Here is a 23,638-nt window from a genome sequence, read left to right as displayed (position 1 = left end):
ACACATGGGATAAACAAACGTACTGTCAATAACACAATAGACAATCTGTATACAGCGTGTGCAAATGAAGTAAGGAGGTAAGGCAATAAATAGGCCATTGTGGCGAAGTAATTACAATTTAGCAATTAACACTAAATACAGGTGTGCAAAAGAGCAGAAAAAAACTAAAATGGGGATGAGGTAAGTAGTTGGTTGGATGGGCTATTTACCGATGGGCTGTGTACAGCTGCAGTGATCGGTAAGCTGCTCTGACAGCCGATGCTTGAATTTAGTGAGGGAGATATAAGTCTCCAACTTCTGTGATTTTTGCAATTCGTTCCAGTCACTGGCAGCAGAGGAAAGGAAAGGCGGCCAAAGGAGGTGTTGGCTTTGGGGATGACCAGTGAAATATACCTGCTGGAGCGCGTGCTACGGGTGGGTGTTGCTGTGGTGACCAGTAAGCTGAGATAAGGCGGAGCTTTACCTAGCAAAGACTTATAGATGACCTAGAGCCAGTGGTTTTGGCGACGAATATGTAGCAAGGACCAGCCAACGAGAGGATACAGGTCGCAATGGTGGGTAGCATATGGGGCTTTGGTGACAAAACGGATGAGACTGTGATAGCCGGCATCCAATTAGTAGAGTATTGGAGGCTATTTTGTAAGTGACATCGCCGAAGTCAAGGATCAGCAGGAGAGTCAGTTTTACGAGGGTATGTTTGGCAGCATGAGTGAAGGAGGCTTTGTTGCGAAATAGGAAGCCAATTCTAGATTTAATTTTGGATTGGAGATGCTTAATATGAGTCTGGAAGGAGAGTTTACAGTCTAGCCAGACACCTAGGTATTTATAGTTGTCCACATATTCTAAGTCTGAACCGTCCAAAGCAGTGATGCTAGGCGGGCAGGCAGGTGCGGGCAGCAATCGGTTGAAGAGCATGCATTTAGTTTTACTAGCGTTTTAAGAGCAGTTGGAGGCCACGGAAGGAGTGCTGTATGGCATTGAAGCTCGTTGGGAGGTTTCTTCACTGACGAGTCACATTTTTTTCTCACCGGGGGTGATGGTTGGATTCGCATTTATCGTCAAAGGAATGAGCGTTACACGAAGCCTGTACTCTGGAGCGGGATCGATTTGCAGTGGGCGGGTCCGTCATGGTCTGGGGAGGTGTGTCACAGCATCATTGGACTGAGCTTGTTGTCATTGCAGGCAATCTCAACGCTGTGCGTTACAGGGAAGACATTCTCCCCCCTCATGTGGTACCCTTCCTGCAGGTTCATCCTGACATGACCCTCCAGCATGACAATGCCACCAGCCATACTGCTCCTTCTGTGCGTGGTTTCCTGCAAGACAGGAATGTCAGTTTTCTGCCATGGCCAGCAAAGAGCCCGGATCTCAATCCCATTAAGCATGTCTGGGACCTGTTGGATCGGAGGGTGAGAGCTAGGGCCATTCCCCCCAGAAATGTCCGGGAACTTGCAGGTGCCTTGGTGGAAGAGTGGGGTAACATCTCACTGCAATAACTGGCAAATCTGGTGCAGTCCATGAGAAGGAGATGCACTGCAGTACTTAATGCAGCTGGTGGCCACACCAGATACTGACTGTTACTTTTGATTTTGACACCACCTTTGTTCAGGGACATATTATTCCATTTCTGTTTGTCACATGTCGGTGGAACTTGTTCAGTTTGTCTCAGTTGTTGAATCTTATGTTCATACAAATATTTACACATGTTAATTAAGTTTGCTGAAAATAAACGCAGTTGACAGTGAGAGGGCGTTTCTTTTTTTGCTGAGTTTATGATGTGGCAATAGTGAGGAGTTGTGTTCGAACAGATATGCTGCAGCTTCAGGTGGTTGCCTGTGGTGGTATGGCCCTTTTGTTTGCCCAAGGAATTATGTTTCCCTCATAATATGAGAGTAGTTACACAGAACGAACAACCATGATTAGAAACTAGTAATGGTGTCACTGTCTTGGTCAAACTCGCTTGTTCACTTGTTCACAGGCAATTATTGTATGTACTCTCAGTGCATATCCAGCTCAACAATGTTGTTACAAAGAAAACATATTACTTAATCACCAACAAGGAATTCTAAGGGTAATCATTGTTGAGCCTTCCCTCATTTAACACTGATTGAATGAAATAAGTGTTTTCCCCTCCCAAAGAATGTGGAACTATTTTGCACAAGCTCTGTATTGTGTTCCTATGTCTATAGGTTTAGATTGTTAACTCATGTGGTGGTAAATGTACCTTTCCCCGTCAACGTTTAGCCTATAGTGTGTCTCTCAACCAAATCAAATGGTTATCAGATGTTAATCGAATGTAGCGAAATGCTTATGCTTCTAGTTCTGACCATGCAGTAATATCTAACAAGTAATCTAACAAATTCACAACGGCTACCTTATACACACACATGTAAAGGGATGAATAATAGTATGTACATATAAATATATGGATATATTATTGCCTTTAAATTGTTTAACTTGGGTCAAACGTTTTGGATAGCTTTCCACAAGCTTCCCACAATAAGTTGGGTGAATTTTGGCCCATTCCTCCTGACAGATCGGGTGTAACTGAGTCACGTTTGTAGGCCTCCTTGCTCGCACACACTTTTTAAGTTCTGCCCACACATTTTCTATAGGATTGAGGTGAGGGCTTTGTGATGGCCACTCCAATACCTTGACTTTGTTGTCCTTAAGCCATTTTGCCACAACTTTGGAAGTATGCTTGGGGTCATGGTCCATTTGGAAGACCCATTTACAAACAAGTTTTAACTTCCTGACTGATGTCTTGAGATGTTGCTTCAATATATCTTCATCATTTTCCTACCTCATGATGCCATCTATTTTGTGAAGTGCACCAGTCCTTCCTGCAGCAAAGCACCCCTACAACGTGATGCTGCCACCCCCGTGCTTCACGGTTGGGATGGTATTCTTCGGTTTGCAAGCCTCACCTTTTTCCTCCAAACATAACAATGGTCATTATGTTCAAACAGTTCTATTTTTGTTTCATCAGACCAGAGGACATTTCTTCAAAAAGTACGATCTTTGTCCCTATGCGCAGTTGCAAACCGTAGTCTGACTTTTTTAATGGTGGTTTTGGAGCAGTGGCTTCTTCCTTGCTGAGCGGCCTTTCAAGTTATGTCGATATAGGACTTGTTTTACTCTGGCTATAGATACTTTTGTACCTGTTTCCTCCAGCATCTTCACATGGTCCTGTTGTTCTGGGATTGATTTGCACTTTTCGCACCAAATTACATTAATCTCTAGGAGACAGAACACGTCTCCTTCCTGAGCGGTATGACGGCAGCTTGTTCCGATGGTGTTTATACTTGCGTACTATTGTTTGTACAGATGAACGTGGCACCTTCAGGCGTTTGGAAATTGCTCCCAATGATGAACCAGACTTGTGGAGGTCTACAATTGTTTTTCTCAGGTCTTGGCTGATTTCTTTTGATTTTCCCATGATGTCAAGCAAAGAGGCACTGAGTTTGAAGGTAGTTCTTGAAATACATCCACATATACACCTCCAATTGACTCAAATGATGTCCATCAGCCTATCAAATGCTTCTAAAGCTATGACATAATTTTCTGGAATTTTCCAAGCTGTTTAAAGGCACAGTCAACTTAGTGTATGTAAACTTCTGACCCACTGGAATTGTGATACAGTGAATTATAAGTTAAATAATCTGTCTGTAATCAATTGTTGGAAAAATGACTTGTGTCTTGCACAAAGTAGATGTCCTACCCGACTTGCCAAAACTATAGTTTATTAACAAGAAATGTGTGGAGTGGTTGAAAAATGAGTTTTAATGACTCCAACCTAAGTGTATGTAAACTTCCGACATCAACTGTACATATGAGATGAGTAATGTCGGATATGTAAACATTATTAAGGTGGCGTTATTTAAATTGACTAGTGATACATTTATCAAATCCATTTAATTTAATGGCATTACCTAAAGGTAATTATTCAGAATCACATCCTTGACTGAACTGTGTTCTAGCTATGACCTCTGCTTATGTAATGTGTTTAATGGGTAACTGTACCGTACCCTGTATACTGTAATGCACCTGTGTGTGTTTTTCCCATCAGGCAGCTGCAGAAAACCAGCGCCCCAGTGGAGAGCAGGCTCAAGTATCTGACAGGAGAGTGGTTTTACGAGGCCAAGTCTCTGAGACACAGGGATAAGATCCATGGCTCCGAAATCATCCTGGCCTCCATGAAGCAGAGGAAAGCAGGTTCTTTAGGTGGGTCAAAAACACTGCTCAAACACTAATTGAGTGCTGCATTCAGTAAGTCATTCTCACACAAAGTTAAGCATGTGTGCAGTACACACATACTGCCGTATAATGAAAAAGCCATACATCAGAGTAGAATGTGTACTGAAGAGTGGTACCAAACCACACTGTTTTGAGTTCAAAGTCAGGCCACAAAGGTACTGTATTTAGTACTAAACGCTTATTGCGTCATAAGGTGTCCCGATATCTTTCCAACTGTCCCATTATCTGGTTTTAATGTCCATTCTAGAACGTCCTTCTAACCAATCAGGAACAACTATTCAACAATGCTGTGGTATAAGTAAAGTTTATGATATCGGGTTGGTATGTACAGATCATCAGCAGACATGGGTTTTTGAGTTTATAGTGAGGGTACTGTAAGCACTTATTGTCTGCCTGTCTGTCTGTCTGTATGTCTTTTTTCTTTCTTTCTTTCTTTCTTTAAGATGGGTCTCTGTCCAGACCCAGAGCAGTCAGCGGTAAAGTCTCAGACATCACCCCCCCTCCAAAACCTGCCAGGCTCCTGGTGGCACCAACACGGCCCCAAGAGAACAGGTGATCCAATGCACCCCTCCTCCCACCCCTCTTTCCTCATCCATCCCTAACCCATTCCTCTCTCTACTGTAACCCATTACTCTACCTCGTCTCATAACCATGCCTTAAGGCTAAGTCAGTATAGCAGTTCATCATGATTGATCAATCATAGTGCTTGCCTGCACCGAGTGAGTGAGATACACGGGTGTTTGAACAGCTCCTGAGTCCTGTGGTGTGTGTGCATCTTAGGTGTGTCTCGTGACTCAATTGGAGTCAACATAGGTGGTGCTCACTGTTTGCATGGAATCTGTCTGCTCTGTTATACTTACAGGATGTGGTCTCACGAGGCTAGGAGTCAGTCACTATGGGAATGCTATAAAAAGTGATTATTTTGAGAAGTCGGTAATTCAATTTGATAGGCCTTTAATTTTACGTTTGGCTGTTATTGTACAGATAACATGGCAGTATGATTCTCTGCCCAGTCACTTGTATTTGAATCGGTTCAAGTTCGGGAGGGGGGCTGCCAAGAGTTTGCGTAGGGAGGGGGTTTGGAAGATTTTGGAAATTGTTTCCCGAAAATGTTTCATTCTGATATCTTACACCACTTCCTAAAGTCAATACAAAGTGACGTCTTGTAGTGAAGCTTGGTGTGTTTGGCATGCTATGCATGAGGTCAAATGGGCCGTGTTTACCTCCCTAACTCCCAGTGGGCATCAGCCAGCTCTTGAGGTGAGTCGGCTCTTCCACAGCCCTGCCTCCCTTTGATGTCACAATTAATCACATGTGAGCAGGCATCAGTTATGCAGGAGGTGTGTTCACTGAACAGCCAGTCACAAAGGTGCTCAGGAATTTCATGAGGAAATGCAAATAGACCACAGATTTCAGTACAGTGTATCCTGGTGCTCTAAGGGCTACTCATTTATAGTATACAACCCCAATTCCTATTCTATTTTGATAGTGGTCATTCTGTCTTTTTTTGCAGCGAAAGCCCCAGTGCATCAGATGCAGAGAAAGAGAGACTAAATTCAGTGGTGCGCTCCCCGGGAAGGGTATGTGAGATTTCATTTGCAGAGAATATATGTGAAGCATGAACAGAATAAACAAACAAAGCATTTTCATCTTGTTCTGATTTACTTCTGATTTTCCAATCACCATATCACAGTATGACAGTATTATGAAATATAGATTCATAAACCAATTGCATTTCCTAATCATGTTCTTCTCTTCTCATTCCAGCCAAGGCACAATCCTTTTAATCGAGCATCCCTTATTCTGGAAGTAGAAAAGACAGAAAAACAGTTTTCCAATGGAAATCAAGAGGCTGAGAAAGCATCTGAAACGGGTTAGAGTGCAGTGCATACACCTTTTTACACAATCAAGCATTATGCAAACATACAGGTAAATAGAAGAAAAGGAGGTTGAGTCGAATTGAGTAACCTGATCTTTCAGGATGCTATGAGAACTTATTTTGGCTGATTCACAATAGGGATTTACAAATGTAGGATCTTCATTTGGTCATTCTTTTGATGCTCAGAATGTTCCTGGACTTCAGATGAGCTCTGTGATTTACATAAATTCAGAAAAAACACACTGCTATATTAACAGTATTGCACTTTTCATGGAGCCACCTTTTGGCTAGCTTATAGCATATTCACAATCAAGCAACATTATGGACTAAACGTTCAAATCCTTTTGCTGCGGTATTATTTTAGCTGTGGCAATATAGGTCAAATTATGATCCTACATCTGTAGTAAGTTGATACTGATGTCAACCAGGCCTGTGACAAGGCAAGAACTTATCACAGTAAATAATCATCATCTCCTCCATCATCTCCTCTCACGCACACAGAGCCCTTATCTCCCCTGAAGATTCACATGACAGCAGACTCCACCAGTCACAACTCAGCAGGGTCTGCCACCTCCGAAGGGTCCTCTCTAGGATTCAGGCCTGTGCCCAAGAAGAGAACCTTCCTCTCCCGGCGCTCTCAGAGCTCTCTTACAGGCAGTGATGTCTCCGTTCCTGGGCAGCAAGGTCATGTAGCTGGGTCAAAGGTTACCGCCCCTGCCCCTCAGGGAAGTCTCCAACATGGCTCTAGCTGGGGCTCCAACCAGTCCAGCCAGGGGGCATTGGATGTTCAGTCAGAGAAAAGTACTCCATCTTCCATCTGTGAGTTACAGAACAATGCAACTCCAGTTTCTCCCTCTAGTCAGCAACTGGACACTTTGAGTCACCTCTCCCATAAGCCACTGAAGGATTTAACCCTAATCTCTGCCAATACTGAGCTGGAGAGAGAGAAAGAGGCCCATGAGAGAGAGAAGAGAGCAGAGGAGCCCTCAGATAACTCAGTGAGGACCCCCTCTCTTCTTAGGGAAACTGAGAGTTCTAAAGTTCCATTGAGGCCCCTGAGTGAGCCAAAGCCTCTCAGACTGTTGGAGCTTAGACCAGTTACACACTCTGATAATGACAGAAACACAGATAAATCCTACACAGGTGGTCAGAAGAGTAGCGATGGTCTCATCCAGAGAGAGTTCGTCAGTATGGGTCCTCCTCAGAGCAGAGAGAGGTCTGATGGTCCATTTTCAGAACCTCTGTCCATACCACTCTCTCCGAGTTCAGAACTAACAGCCCCTACTCACCACCAGCCTGCTCAGCATGCAGCCTTTCAACTCATTGAGATGCAGGACAAGGAGATGATAAGAACCTGCAATGTGGGCACTGCAATCAGACAGGAGGACGATAGTCTGCCTCCAAGCACTGTAGGTAAGTTCTAAGACAGAAAGTGAGAATTCATGGAGCCCACACAACAATCTAAAACCAGTGTGAAAATGTATTCAAAGTCATTCAAGTGCTTGGGTTCAGGGTACTGTTTATACAGGAACGTGATCAATCAATGGAATTCTCAAAATGATGAAGGATATTACTAGGCCACTGTTGAAATGTCTAACCTTGAGTTTTTCAGCTTATTTTGTCATTCATCATAACACTTTCATTAACTTTCTTTTTTCAGAACAATGGATGCATCATGAACTCAAAAACCCTGGGGATAAGCCTGATAAGCATGTTCGTAAAAAACGATTAGGGCACAAACCTGCCTCTAAATTAGCCCCCCGTAGTCCCCAATCCACAGGGGAAGAGGGCGACTCCATATCTAAAGTCTTAGAGTGGTTCAGCCGCAGCACCGACAGCAATGACTGGCTGGAGACTGAAAGTGATCAACCAGACATGGAGGAAGACGTGATTGGCCCTGCGAAAACAGATACAGATGATCGGCCTACCTTTGAGAGCAGGTCTCAGCAGACGGAGGGGAAAGCTCCAGAGATGAAGAGAAAGCTTCTACATGTTGACCCCAGCCTGGATATACAAAGTATTGGAGATGGAGTGACAGTGTGTTTAACACCAGATGTAGAGGATGGATCTCAGTCTGAATCCTCTGTGAATCAACCTCCTGACCAGTCACCTCTGAATACAGAAAGATCATACCAGCCCAAGAGACGCATGTCTGAGGCTGAGAGGCTGAGAGCAGCATATAGGAAGGAGTTCAAGCAAGTGATGTTAGATAGAGAAGACGATGTGATATATAGGCAAGAGGATGTGAAGAAGGTCAGTGGCCCTCCAGCCAAAGCTACTGGACCACAGTTCACAACACAGGAAGTCAAAGAGAAGGAGGAGGTCCAAGATGAGAACCAACCACCCAAAATCTCCCACCTGAAGTCCTTCTGGGAGAAGGGCAACACCGGGCCCAAGATACTCATCAGCAGATCAATCACTGACAAAGGACAGCAACAAATGGAGAAAGAGAGAGAACTAGCAGATAAGTCTCATAGAACTGTTCCTGGCCCAGAGTCATACAGTGTGGAGGGGTCGTCCAGGAAGAATCTCGTGGATAGAAAAGAGGATGAACGGTTAAGCCTAGATACTCAACAAAACTCTGCTAGTCAAAATGTGAGAAGTGTTCAGCCGAGTGTTAGCCCTTACAAACAGGAGGTATACACACCCAAACAGAGTGTTGTTATTGCTCCCTCTATAGAGATATGTACACTGCCAACCTTGGATGTTAGCTACACTCATGGGGCTCAAAGTGAAGAGGATGATTTGACATTAACAGAAGAAGATCTCAGAAGATCCCCAATGACAGTAGGCAGAAGAAGCTCAGAGGCAGAAATAGTCTTCCTAACTAGACTCCATCCTCAGCCTGACACGGTGTCCCAGTCCAGACTCAGTCCAGAACCTCAGAGATTCTCCCCATCCACACTTAGTCCTCAACCTGAACTGCTCCTTCAGCCCACAGTTAACCCCCAGCCTGTGAAGCTCTCACCTGCCATAACAAAACCCCAACCTGACATGCCGTTCAGTCCCAATCCACTGCCTGAACTACTCTTCCAGCCTGCAACCAGCCCAGACTCTAAGAAGTTCCATCAGTCTAGACACAAGGTTGAAAAAGAAAGTGAACAGTTTTCCCCCAAAACTCAGCAGAGCTATGTCAATGAAGAAGCAAAGGAGGGTAACGAAATGAAAGAAGATTTTGTGCAGTCATGTGTGTCCAGTAAAAAACAAGACCACACCATTACAGATAAAGGAAATAGCCCACACACTCTGAAGCAGGTTCCCCCTCGGCAGGATAGCAAGGCAGACAAGATAAAGCAGCTCAAGTGCTTCTGGGAGCAGGAGAAGAACAGGCCTATATTTTATACAGGTAAATCAAAAGAAGCAGGGGACTCCAGCATGACTCAAATTCCATCATCAGCCCCAGGAAAGCTGAATAAAAGGTTTACCAAGTCTGAGTTTGACCTGAGGTCAATCTGCAACGAATCAGACAGCGACCACAAAGGCGATTCCAACCTTTCCTCTGACAGAAAAAGACAGAATTTCACAGTCTTCACAATGAATCAAAGACTGGAGAAGTCGTCCCCAGGTCTTGGAGCAAACCGCTCGCAGTTTAAGAATCTTCGTAACTTCTGGGGTGAGGCCACTTCGAATAGCAGAGGGCCGATCTCTTCTGACGAACCCAAAAGCCTCAAAAAGAAGGAGCCTATGGATGCCCAGAACTCAATGCTTGAGTTAAAGCAATGTGTTGACCCTGATTTCTATAGCAAATCTTCCCCCGGCCGGTCACAAAAGGTCAGTGCAAGACCACCTTTGGATGAGAGCCGGCTTAAGAAAACATCTTCACCATCTTCTCCATCTCGCCCTCCATATTTAGTCAGGGGGAACAAAGACAGAGAGCACCAGTCGAGGTCTAAATCGATTGGAGCGGGTTCAGGAGCTATGATTGACGCTAAAGTGCACCAGTCAAAGCCTAAATCAGTTGCGGTGGGATCAGGAGCTATGATTGACACTAAAGCCAACTTCTCACCTCAAATCACCGTAGAGTCAGAGCTGCAAAGAGCCCCTGGTGTATCAAGGAGCTCAGAAGAGGACTTCAGCAAAGAGGAAAAGGCCCTGAAGCCCCAAAGCACCGCAGGAAAGGAATCTTGGTCTCACAAAGCTAGAAAAGACAGTTTTGGAAACTCAAGTGGAAGTGGACGTGCAAGTTCCCTTCGGCGTGCCACCAGTATGTTCACATTAGACATGAATGAGGAACAGGACCAAACTTCTCTGTTGTACCCTAAAAAGACACTAGATATTAGTCCTTTTCAAGCTAAAAGGACACAGGGTAGACGACAGAGTGCTGACAAGCAAGCACTTCTTGGTTCAAGGAAGTCCTCAAAATCATCAGACGAGTCTGAATCTCTGACACCTCGCGCTCGGGCCTTTGTTCCCAGAGACTACCGCCATTACCTGGGGATCACAGAGAATACCAGCGTCCACACTGCTCTTGCCCTGGCAGGGAAGGAGCAGAAGGAGGCAGAAGGCCCGCCTGGGGCTGAACTTGACCTGAGAGGTGGGCTTGTCAGATCCAGCACTCTAGTGGGCTCAGAGGAGCGCTACAGCAGGAGGAATAGCAAGATAACCCAGCGCCCCCTGGCCCTCTGGTCAAGCCAGGGCAGCACTGACACAGGACGTGAGTCATCATTCAGTGCATCTGAGAGAGCATCGAGCAGCACGTCTGAAACTTGGTCTAACTCCAGGATCAGTTCAAACCGTGAGTTTTGATGATCTACTGTATACTATAACACCCTGTTGTCTTAGTACAAGTGTTATGTAACCTGTGTCATTTCATGAAAATATACTAAATGTATTTGTTTATCTGGGTTCCATGTGAAGTCATCTACTTGTAGATGTTTTTGTAGATGAGGCAGCATCCAGGATGCAGTGTCCTTGGCTATCTGTGTCAGTGTAAATAGAGTGTGTGCAGGGAATCAGCTGCCTGTGTTTAATTTGTGGGTTGAACGATACTCTTTTGTAACTTTATTGACATCACATGGTTGTCAATTAGAGCCAACAGCCAAGTAGCCACGTTTAGCTTTGTTTGAGTTAAGCATTACAGTTCAGGATAGATCTAGAACATTCTTGAGTTTACTTTTATGAGTGATGATATTTACAATTTAGCCAGTAAAACAAATTATTTTTGACAACCTCAAATATATTTTTCTCTTCCATCTTAAAAACTCTAGAGAAGCTTGTAAAGAACAGACTACATACACTGAGTGTACAAAACATTATGAAAACCTGCTCTTTCCATGACATAGACTGACCAGGTGAATCCAGATGAAAGCTCTGATCCCTTATTGATGTCACTTATTAAATCCACTTCAATTAGTGTAGATGAAGGGAAGGAGACAGGTTAAAAAATGATTGTTAAACCTCGAGACAATTGAGACATGGATTGTATACTTGTACCATTCAGAGGGTGAATCGACAAGATAAAATATTTTTAAGTTCCTTTGAACGGGGTATGGTAGTAGGTGCCAGGTTGCAATGCTGCTGGGTTTTTCACAATCAACAGTTTCCCATGTGTATCAAGAATGGTCCACCACCCAAAGGACATCCAGCCAACTTGACACAACTGTGGGTAGCTTTGGAGTCAACATGGGTTAGCATCACTGTGGAACTCTTTAGACAACTTGTAGAGTCCATGCCTCGACAAATTGAGGCTGCACTGAGGGCAAAAGGGGGGGAGGGTGCAACTCAATATTAGGAAGGTTAATGTTTTGTACCCTCAGTGTAAATTATCAGTGTAAAGAGGCCGCATGTAATGTTTTTTTTTAACACGTCCATGTGTGGTCTGTATTGAAGGCATCTGCATGTACAGTATGAGCAACTCTTTCTCTAATTTCTGATATTTTAGGTGACAATTATGATGAGGATCAGGACCATGTACAGAAGGCATTGAAGAGAGCTCAGGCCCGCCCACGAAATCTGGCCAAAAGTCTTGAGGACATCACAGCATCCATGCCACCACGTGAGAAATGTCCCTTGTCTTCTCAACCACTATACAAGCATTATAGGGGTGCTGTTAGGATGGGTCAGGTACCAGTATAATTGCAGCTTGGGGTGAAAAAGTAATGTTGTCTTTGTTTTCCACCATTCCCTACAGGACAAGATAGAAGGATGGCTCCTCTTGATGACATCAGGCGAAGCAGTGATGGTTAAGATTTGTTTTGTACCTTTCTTAGAAATGTTATTTGCCTTTGGTTCGATATTGGGTTAGACAGTTTATACCAAATATAATGTAGAATACAGGCTTTTTATTAGATGTTGTAGAATGCTAGCATTGTTGGGTAACTCAATAGCTACAGTAAGTGATCTATGATAAGGTTAATCAAATCAAATTGTATTGGTCACGTACACATGTTTAGCCGATGTTACTGCGGGTGCAGTGAAATGCTTGTGTTTCTGGCTCCAACAGTGCAGTAATATCTAACACTTCACAACAATACACACAAACCTAAAAGTAAAAGTATGGAATTAAGGATATATAAATATTAGGATGAGCGATGTCGGAGTGGCATAGACTAAAATACAGTAGAATATAATACAGTATGTACATATGAGATGAGTAAAGCAAAAATATGTAAACATTATTAAAGTGACTAGTGTTCCATTATTAAAGTGGCCAGTGATTTCAAGTATATGTACAGTTGAAGTCGGAAGTTTACATACACCTTAGCCAAATACATTTAAACTCAGTTTTTCACAAATCCTGTGATTTAAGCCTCATAAAAAGTCTTAGGTCCGTTAGGATCACCACGTTATTTTAAGAATGTGAAATGTCAGAATAATAGTAGAGAGTGATGTATTTCAGCTTTTATTTCTTTCATCACATTCCCAGTGGGTCAGAGGTTTACATACACTCAATTAGTATTTGGTAGCATTGCCTTTAAATTGTTTAACTTGGGTCAAACGTTTTGGGTAGCCTTCCACAGGCTTCCCACAATAAGTTGGGTGAATTTTGGCCCATTCCTCCTGATAGAGCTGGTGTAACTGAGTCAGGTTTGTAGGCCTCCTTGCTCGCACACGCTTTTTCAGCTCTGCCCACATATTTTCTTTAGGATGAGGTCAGGGCTTTGTGATGGCCACTCCAATAGCTTGACTTTGTTGTCCTTAAGCCATTTTGCCACAACTTTGGAAGTATGCTTGGGGTCATTGTCCATTTGGAAGACCCATTTGCGACCAAGCTTTAACTTCCCGACTGATGTCTTGAGATGTTGCTTCAATATATCCACATAATTTTCCATCCTCATGATGCCACCTATTATGTGAAGTACACCAGTCCCTCCTGCAGCAAAGCACCCCCACAACATGATGCTGCCAGCCTGTGCTTCAAGGTTGGGATGGTGTTCTTCGGCTTGCAAGCCTCCCCCTTTTTCCTCCAAACATAACGATGGTCATTATGGCCCAAATAGTTCTATTTTTGTTTCATCAGACCAAAGGACATTTCTCCAAAAAGTATGATCTTTGTCCCCATGTGCAGTTGCAAACCATAGTCTGACTTTTTTATGGTGGTTTTGGAGCAGTGGCTTCTTCCTTGCTGAGCGGCCTTTCAGGACTCGTTTTACTGTGGATATAGATACTTTTGTACCCGTTTCCTCCAGAATGTTCACAAGGTCCTTTGCTGTTGTTCTGGGATTGATTTGCACTTTTCGCACCAAAGTACGTTCATCTCTAGGAGACAGAACGCGTCTCCTTCCTGAGCGGTATGACGGCTGCGTGGTCCCATGGTGTTTATACTTGAGTACTATTGTTTGTACAGATGAACGTGGTACCTTCAGGCATTTGGAAATTGCTCCCAAGGATGAACCAGACTTGTGGAGGTCTACAATTGTTTTTCTGAGGTCTTGGTTGCTGATTTCTTTTGATTTTCCTATGATGTCAAGCAAAGAGGCACTGAGTTTGAAGGTAGGTCTTGAAATACATCCACCTATACACCTCCAATTGACTCACATGATGTCAATTAGCCTATCAGAAGCTTTTAAAGCCATGACATAATTTTCTGGAATTTTCCAAGCTGTTTAAAGGCACAGTCAACTTAGTGTATGTAAACTTCAGACCCACTGGAATTGTGACACAGTGAATTATAACTTAAATAATCTGTCTGTAAACAATTGTTGTAAAAATGACTTGGTTCATGCACAAAGTAGATGTCCTAACCGACTTACCAAAACTATAGTTTGTTAACAGGAAATTTGTAGAGTGGTTGAAAAACGAGATTTAATGACTTCAACTTAATTGTATGTAAACTTCTAACTTCAACTGTATATAGGGCAGCAGCCTCTAAGCTGCAGGGTTACGTAACTGGGTGGAAGCCGCCTAGTGATGGCTATTTAACAGTATGATGACCTTGAGATAGAAGCTGTTTTTCAGTCTCTCGGTCCCAGCACCTGGATGATAGCGGGGTGAACAGGCAGTGGCTCAGGTGGTTGTTGTCCTTGATGATCTTTTTGGCCTGGCCCCCGGTGATGCGTTGGGCAGACCGCACCACCCTCTGGAGAGTCCTGCGGTTGTGGGCGGTGCAGTTGCCATTCCAGGCTGTGATACAGCCCGACAGGATGCTCTCAATTGTGCATCTGTAAAAGTTTCTGATGGTTTTAGTACCAAGCCGAATAATTAACCTCTCATACCTCTCTTTATGTCCTCCCTCAGCATCTACCCTCCCCTCTGCCTCCTCATCCCTCTACTCTGACACTGAGCATTTGAAGAAGATGAGCAAGTCTGTTCCCTCGTTCCTGCAACATGAGGTAAAGTCTCTGTAGCTTTATTCCATGTGAGCGCTTTAGGTCAAAGAACACTGTATGTCTGTATGTGCACTGGGCATTCTAGCTCTGCTGTCTGTGTTCTAGAGCGATGGCAGAGACACTGACTCCGCCTCTGAGGACAGTTACCATGGTGGCAGGCAGAACACGGGCAGATCTATGACTAAACTCAGCAGCTCCTCTGGCATGGCATCTGTGTCCTCTGTATGTTCACTTCACGCATGCCCTGCTAAGACGCAACCACTGTTCACATTCAAAGCATGCACATTTTCTGCCTAACCATTTTCTATTGGCAACTATCATGATTATACAATATTAACAGTCTTATTAAATCTCTTAATTGTCCCGTTAACCACAAATGTGATAGTTTTTCACATCCTGACTTTAATGAGAACTGCCTGCATGACTATGGTTTTATGTGAACTGTTTAAACGTTTTTAACTCTGTGTGTGTGTTAGCTGAGTGGCAGTGTGATGACAATGTACAGTGGCGACTATGGAGGTGTGGAGGTGCAGGGGAGCATCCAGTTTTCCATCAACTACGTCCAGAAGCTCAGGGAGTTCCACATCTTTGTGGCTCAGTGCCAAGATCTGGCGGCCGTCGACCCCAAGAGGGGCCGCTCTGACCCGTGAGTATAGTACCACTATTACACTAGGCCCCTGATTGGATTCCTTATGGTCCCTAAATGTTGGGAATATATAGCCTTGCTTTCTTATTTACTACTCCATATTTGATTGGACACTGTTGAAATACATGGTACTTTGTGTGTATGATTCTTGTGTTTCTTGTTGTAGGTATGTTAAAAGTTACCTGGTACCTGACAAAGCCAATCTAGGGAAGAGGAAAACATCTGTGAAGAAGAAGACTGTCAACCCCATTTTCAACGAGCTCCTCAGAGTAAGAGATTTTCTAAAAACTCTATATGATTTACGTTAAATAGAGTAATGTATCTACACATACATAAGGTCTGACATAAAGTGCTTTTAGCAAAACCTCTCTCTCCTGTTCCTTCATCAGTATCGGCTTCGTATGGAGTACCTCCGAACTCAGACCCTCATTCTCTCCGTCTGGCACCATGACACCTTTGGCAGGAACAGTTTCCTGGGTGAGGTGGATGTGGACCTGTCCAAATGGGACTTTAACCACACCCAGATGAACTACTTAGCTCTGAAATCCAGGGTGAGACAACAACACACCTGCTTTGTCTGTGTACTGGTGTCATTCAGCACTGTACTAAAACAATAATACAAAACTGAAATCCATATCTCTGCTTTTGTTATTTATTTCAATGGCAGTGCGTGTTAGTATGGTTTGACATGACATGTGTATGCTGCTATACACAGTAGGTTGTGGAGGTGTTAGTATGGTTTGACATGACATGTGTATCCCGCTATACACAGTAGGTTGTGGAGGTGTTAGTATGGTTTGACATGACATGTGTATGACGCTATACACAGTAGGTTGTGGAGGTGTTAGTATGGTTTGACATGACATGTGTATGCCGCTATACACAGTAGGTTGTGGAGGTGTTAGTATGGTTTGACATGACATGTGTATGCCGCTATACACAGTAGGTTGTGGAGGTGTTAGTATGGTTTGACATGACATGTGTATGCCGCTATACACAGTAGGTTGTGGAGGTGTTAGTATGGTTTGACATGACATGTGTATGTCGCTATACACAGTAGGTTGTGGAGGTGTTAGTATGGTTTGACATGACATGTGTATGCCGCTATACACAGTAGGTTGTGGAGGTGTTAGTATTGTTTGACATGTCATGTGTATGTCGCTATACACAGTAGGTTGTGGAGGTGTTAGTATTGTTTAACATGACATGTGTATGCCGCTATACACAGTAGGTTGTGGAGGTGTTAGTATTGTTTGACATGACATGTGTATGTCGCTATACACAGTAGGTTGTGGAGGTGTTAGTATGGTTTGACATGACATATGTATGCAGCTATAGACAGTAGGTTGTGGAGGTGTTAGTATTGTTTGACATGACATGTGTATCCCGCTATACACAGTAGGTTGTGGAGGTGTTAGTATGGTTTGACATGACATGTGTATGTCGCTATACACAGTAGGTTGTGGAGGTGTTAGTATGGTTTGACATGACATGTGTATGCCGCTATACACAGTAGGTTGTGGAGGTGTTAGTATGGTTTGACATGACATGTGTATGCCGCTATACACAGTAGGTTGTGGAGGTGTTAGTATTGTTTGACATGACATGTGTATGCCGCTATACACATTATGTTGTGGAGGTGTTAGTATGGTTTGACATGACATGTGTATGCCGCTATACACAGTAGGTTGTGGAGGTGTTAGTATTGTTTGACATGACATGTGTATGCCGCTATACACAGTAGGTTGTGGAGGTGTTAGTATGGTTTGACATGACATGTGTATGCCGCTATACACAGTAGGTTGTGGAGGTGTTAGTATTGTTTGACATGACATGTGTATGCCGCTATACACAGTAGGTTGTGGAGGTGTTAGTATGGTTTGACATGACATGTGTATGTCGCTATACACAGTAGGTTGTGGAGGTGTTAGTATTGTTTGACATGACATGTGTATGCCGCTATACACAGTAGGTTGTGGAGGTGTTAGTATTGTTTGACATGACATGTGTATGCCGCTATACACATTATGTTGTGGAGGTGTTAGTATTGTTTGACATGACATGTGTATGCCGCTATACACAGTAGGTTGTGGAGGTGTTAGTATTGTTTGACATGACATGTGTATGCCGCTATACACAGTAGGTTGTGGAGGTGTTAGTATGGTTTGACATGACATGTGTATGCCGCTATACACAGTAGGTTGTGGAGGTGTTAGTATTGTTTGACATGACATGTGTATGCCGCTATACACATTATGTTGTGGAGGTGTTAGTATGGTTTGACATGACATGTGTATGCCGCTATACACAGTAGGTTGTGGAGGTGTTAGTATTGTTTGACATGACATGTGTATGCCGCTATACACAGTAGGTTGTGGAGGTGTTAGTATGGTTTGACATGACATGTGTATGTCGCTATACACAGTAGGTTGTGGAGGTGTTAGTATTGTTTGACATGACATGTGTATGCCGCTATACACATTATGTTGTGGAGGTGTTAGTATGGTTTGACATGACATGTGTATGCCGCTATACACAGTAGGTTGTGGAGGTGTTGGTATGGTTTGACATTACATGTGTATGTCGCTATACACAGTAGGTTGTGGAGGTGTTAGTATTGTTTGACATGACATGTGTATGCCACTATGCACAGTAGGTTGTGGAGGTGTTAGTATGGTTTGATATGACATGTGTATGCCGCTATACACAGTAGGTTGTGGAGGTGTTAGTATTGTTTGACATGACATGTGTATGCTGCTATACACAGTAGGTTGTGGAGGTGTTAGTATTGTTTGACATGACATGTGTATGCTGCTATACACAGTAGGTTGTGGAGGTGTTAGTATTGTTTGACATGACATGTGTATGCTGCTATACACAGTAGGTTGTGGAGGTGTTAGTATTGTTTGACATGACATGTATGCTGCTATACACAGTAGGTTGTGGAGGTGTTAGTATTGTTTGACATGACATGTGTATGCCGCTATACACAGTAGGTTGTGGAGGTGTTAGTATGGTTTGACATGACATGTGTATGCCGCTATACACAGTAGGTTGTGGAGGTGTTAGTATTGTTTGACATGACATGTGTATGCTGCTATACACAGTAGGTTGTGGAGGTGTTAGTATTGTTTGACATGACATGTGTATGCCGCTATACACAGTAGGTTGTGGAGGTGTTAGTATGGTTTGACATGACATGTGTATCCCGCTATACACAGTAGGTTGTGGAGGTGTTAGTATGGTTTGACATGACATATGTATGCAGCTATAGACAGTAGGTTGTGGAGGTGTTAGTATTGTTTGACATGACATGTGTATGCCGCTATACACATTATGTTGTGGAGGTGTTAGTATGGTTTGACATGACATGTGTATGCCGCTATACACAGTAGGTTGTGGAGGTGTTGGTATGGTTTGACATGACATGTGTATGTCTCTATACACAGTAGGTTGTGGAGGTGTTAGTATTGTTTGACATGACATGTGTATGTCGCTATACACAGTAGGTTGTGGAGGTGTTAGTATGGTTTGACATGACATGTGTATGCCGCTATACACAGTAGGTTGTGGAGGTGTTAGTATGGTTTGACATGACATGTGTATGCCGCTATACACAGTAGGTTGTGGAGGTGTTGGTATGGTTTGACATGACATGTGTATGTCGCTATACACAGTAGGTTGTGGAGGTGTTAGTATTGTTTGACATGACATGTGTATGCCGCTATGCACAGTAGGTTGTGGAGGTGTTAGTATGGTTTGACATGACATGTGTATGCCACTATGCACAGTAGGTTGTGGAGGTGTTAGTATGGTTTGACATGACATGTGTATGCCGCTATACACAGTAGGTTGTGGAGGTGTTAGTATTGTTTGACATGACATGTGTATGCTGCTATACACAGTAGGTTGTGGAGGTGTTAGTATTGTTTGACATGACATGTGTATGCTGCTATACACAGTAGGTTGTGGAGGTGTTAGTATTGTTTGACATGACATGTGTATGCTGCTATACACAGTAGGTTGTGGAGGTGTTAGTATTGTTTGACATGTGTATGCTGCTATACACAGTAGGTTGTGGAGGTGTTAGTATTGTTTGACATGACATGTGTATGCCGCTATACACAGTAGGTTGTGGAGGTGTTAGTATGGTTTGACATGACATGTGTATGCCGCTATACACAGTAGGTTGTGGAGGTGTTAGTATTGTTTGACATGACATGTGTATGCTGCTATACACAGTAGGTTGTGGAGGTGTTAGTATTGTTTGACATGACATGTGTATGCTGCTATACACAGTAGGTTGTGGAGGTGTTAGTATTGTTTGACATGTGTATGCTGCTATACACAGTAGGTTGTGGAGGTGTTAGTATGGTTTGACATGACATGTGTATGCCGCTATACACAGTAGGTTGTGGAGGTGTTAGTATGGTTTGACATGACATGTGTATGCCGCTATACACAGTAGGTTGTGGAGGTGTTAGTATGGTTTGACATGACATGTGTATGCTGCTATACACAGTAGGTTGTGGAGGTGTTAGTATGGTTTGACATGACATGTGTATGCTGCTATACACAGTAGGTTGTGGAGGTGTTAGTATGGTTTGACATGACATGTGTATGCCGCTATACACAGTAGGTTGTGGAGGTGTTAGTATGGTTTGACATGACATGTGTATGCTGCTATACACAGTAGGTTGTGGAGGTGTTAGTATGGTTTGACATGACATGTGTATGCCGCTATACACAGTAGGTTGTGGAGGTGTTAGTATGGTTTGACATGACATGTTAGTATGGTTTGATGCCGCTATACACAGTAGGTTGTGGAGGTGTTAGTATGGTTTGACATGACATGTGTATGCCGCTATACACAGTAGGTTGTGGAGGTGTTAGTATTGTTTGACATGACATGTGTATCCCGCTATACACAGTAGGTTGTGGAGGTGTTAGTATTGTTTGACATGACATGTGTATGCCACTATACACAGTAGGTTGTGGAGGTGTTAGTATGGTTTGACATGACATGTGTATGCCGCTATACACAGTAGGTTGTGGAGGTGTTAGTATGGTTTGACATGACATGTGTATGCCGCTATGCACAGTAGGTTGTGGAGGTGTTAGTATGGTTTGACATGACATGTGTATGCCGCTATACACAGTAGGTTGTGGAGGTGTTAGTATGGTTTGACATGACATGTGTATGCCGCTATACACAGTAGGTTGTGGAGGTGTTAGTATGGTTTGGAGTGTGTCCAGTGAGGTTGGGGTTCTATGTCATAAATTGGGGTACTCTCTGTGCTGACTTTCTTCCCCTGGTCTCCTCAGCCCACGTCCAGTCTGCAGCCCTCAGATGACAGAGGGGAGATGAAACTGGCCATACGCTTCCTGCCTCAGGTCTCCCACAGTAAGAGTCTGTACGCCTCACATGTCTTAACTGTCACCAGTCTCTATAAGCAATTTATTATATAGAAAATGTATATTTTATCAAAAAAATGTGTTGCTTTCGTTAACTAGTTACCTTACATTAAAATATGACTTTTATGCAATAGGAAGCTAGTGTACACGTTCACTGAATCATGCTTGATTCTGATCCCTAGGCCTAGGCAAGGACCCCCCCTCTAACAAAGGTGAGGTTCACATTTGGGTGAAAGACTGCAAGAACCTTCCCCTCATCAGAGGGGCCACCATCGACCCATATGTCAAGTGGTACGTACGACACATGCCATAAATAATAACATTTGACATTTATGAATGGCTAAATATGATCAAGGAGAACTACAGTTTCTGGGGAGAACAGAAGATGTGGAGGCCTATCATAAAGACGTATTCCCTTAGCCTCGATTTCCAGCCTTTCAAATTTGCTTTGCTCAGGATAGTTGTAGGTTGTATATGTAATAATATTGTAAGATTACCTCCTCCGTAGCTTCGTGCTCCCAGATACGAGCAGAAAGAGTCGTCAGAAGACACGGGTGCTGAGGAGGACGGTGGAGCCGGTGTTTAACCACACCATGGTGTACGACGGCTTCAGACAGGAAGACCTGAAAGACGCTTGCGTGGAGCTAACCGTGTGGGACCGTGACAAGTTGGCTAGTAACTTCCTGGGAGGTCTAAGACTGGGGCCTGGCACAGGTACTAATGGACTTTTCTATTACATTTTCTAGATTTCTCCATAGAAACACGATCATTTTATTCAATTGATTACAATGGCTAAGCCTAGATTCTCTCCATCTCTTCATACAGGCAGAAGTTATGGGGCGGTGGTGAATTGGATGGACTCAATGCTGACGAGGTAGCTCTATGGGAACGAATGATGACCTCTCCAAACGAATGGGTGGAGGATGTGCTGCCACTGAGAATGCTGACCACAGCAAAGACTGTGCTAAAATGAGAACGACTCTGAGAGAAAGTCTTCAACCTGCCACAGTTCAAATAACATTGTTGCTTTTTATATTATAAACTGTGATGTGTAATCTAGATTAATCAAATGCATTTTATATTGGAATATATAGGAATGAAGAAGCACTTGTAAAAATCTACTGAACAAGTTGATGATCATATGTCTCTTTAATACATTTATGTTATATTAATGATAATCATACAAGCCAAATATTATGATTATTATCATCAGCCGAAACACACTTATTTTTGGTGTTTAATCCTCAATTACAACAAGTTTACTCACTCCATTATTTATATTTGTTATGACAGAATTTTCCATGATGAATGTACATCCTAACATTATTAACCACAATTAAAGAATGTGCAATGATGAGTATTCAGTGTTTTGATCATTGATAGTTAGTCCAGAAGATGTGAAAAGTTTTAGTAGCTCCATGGTCTGTCTGTGTGTGGGGGTGGTGTACAGTCTACTCTGTACCCATCTCTTCAAACATAACTGCCTGAGTAATGGCCCTCACTACATGTGACTTTGTACATGGTGTGCCAGATCACTTTGGCCAGAAAGCACTAAGCACACTGCATCAGCAGCCCCACCAGGTGGACCAACACACAAACAGCAGGACTATTATTTTACCATGCATGGTCAGGAAATTGCTGGTTTGGGAACCTGTGACTGATTTTCATTCTTTTCAAACTGTTGGTAACATTCTGGAATGGGATCTTTTTGGTAGACAATATATATACACACACATTTGGCCAAATGTCTTGTTTCATTACCTGTATATTTTTCATTGAGGGGAATTGAATTTATGTCCTACTGTATCTGAGGACCTCTCATATATATATATATATACTACCTGTCATGTCTTGTTATGTCTGTTCCTGTCCTTTCTCTTCACTCTGTCTCTCTCTGCTGGTCTTTTTAGGTTACCTTCTCTGTCTCTCATTCTTCAGCTGTTCTACATCTCCCCTAACTAGCTCATTCACTCTTTCCCCACCTGTTCTCTCTTCCCCTCTGATTAGGTCTCTATTTCTCTCTCTGTTCCTGCTACTTTCAGTGTCTGATTCTTGTTTGTGTTTTGATGCCAGAAGCAAGCTGTCGTCCCGTTTGCTTCCACCTTGTCCTATCCTGTCGGAGTCTGCCTGGCAGGTGCATCCTGCATTATACTAACGTTCTTTTTGTTCCATTGACTACGTTGGAAGAGGATTTATGCCATTCCTGTTTTTTCATTAAAGAACTCTGTTTTCTGTTAAAACCGCTTTGGGTCTTCACTCAAGTACATAACAGAAGAATCAGACCAAGAATGGACCCAGCGGCTCCGGACCCTTTTCACTCCGCCGTCGAGATCCAGGGAGCGATGCTAGGCAGACACGAGGAGGAATTGTCTGCTGCTCGACATGCCGTTGAGACCCTGGCCGTCCAAGTCTCCGACCTCACAAGACAGGTTCACCAACTCCACCTCGATCCACCGCCCACTTCCAGGGTTTCCGAGTCTCCGGAGCCCAGGATCAACAACCCGCCGTGTTACTCTGGGGAGCCCACTGAGTGCCGCTCATTCCTCACTCAGTGTGATGTGGTGTTCTCTCTCCAGCCCAACACTTACTCCAGGAGCGCAGCCCGCACGCCTACGTCATTTCTCTCCTTACCGGACGGGCGCGTGAGTGGGGCACGGCAATCTGGGAGGCGAG

At 43.5% G+C, this 23,638-nt stretch overlaps 1 protein-coding gene across 1 annotated transcript in view; it reads left to right on the top strand.

Moving 5' to 3' along the window:
- Positions 1 to 22,937, top strand: part of LOC135546494 (uncharacterized) — a 30,082-nt gene extending 7,145 nt beyond the window's left edge. The window contains 18 exon segments of the mRNA XM_064974961.1: positions 4,070 to 4,224; positions 4,701 to 4,809; positions 5,771 to 5,837; positions 6,025 to 6,130; positions 6,638 to 7,549; positions 7,797 to 10,871; positions 12,018 to 12,131; positions 12,267 to 12,317; positions 14,813 to 14,907; positions 15,010 to 15,126; positions 15,381 to 15,550; positions 15,717 to 15,819; positions 15,940 to 16,101; positions 20,876 to 20,954; positions 21,148 to 21,256; positions 21,474 to 21,679; positions 21,791 to 21,826; positions 21,829 to 22,937. Of these exon segments, the coding sequence (XP_064831033.1) occupies positions 4,070 to 4,224; positions 4,701 to 4,809; positions 5,771 to 5,837; positions 6,025 to 6,130; positions 6,638 to 7,549; positions 7,797 to 10,871; positions 12,018 to 12,131; positions 12,267 to 12,317; positions 14,813 to 14,907; positions 15,010 to 15,126; positions 15,381 to 15,550; positions 15,717 to 15,819; positions 15,940 to 16,101; positions 20,876 to 20,954; positions 21,148 to 21,256; positions 21,474 to 21,679; positions 21,791 to 21,826; positions 21,829 to 21,938 (5,776 nt within the window). The 3' untranslated portion in view covers positions 21,939 to 22,937.
- Positions 22,938 to 23,638: the final 701 nt, after the last annotated feature.

Source organism: Oncorhynchus masou, chromosome 9 (assembly GCF_036934945.1).
Source record: "Oncorhynchus masou masou isolate Uvic2021 chromosome 9, UVic_Omas_1.1, whole genome shotgun sequence".
NCBI classification, from domain to species: Eukaryota; Metazoa; Chordata; class Actinopteri; order Salmoniformes; family Salmonidae; genus Oncorhynchus; species Oncorhynchus masou.
This window is presented reverse-complemented; position numbering and strand designations above follow the sequence as displayed.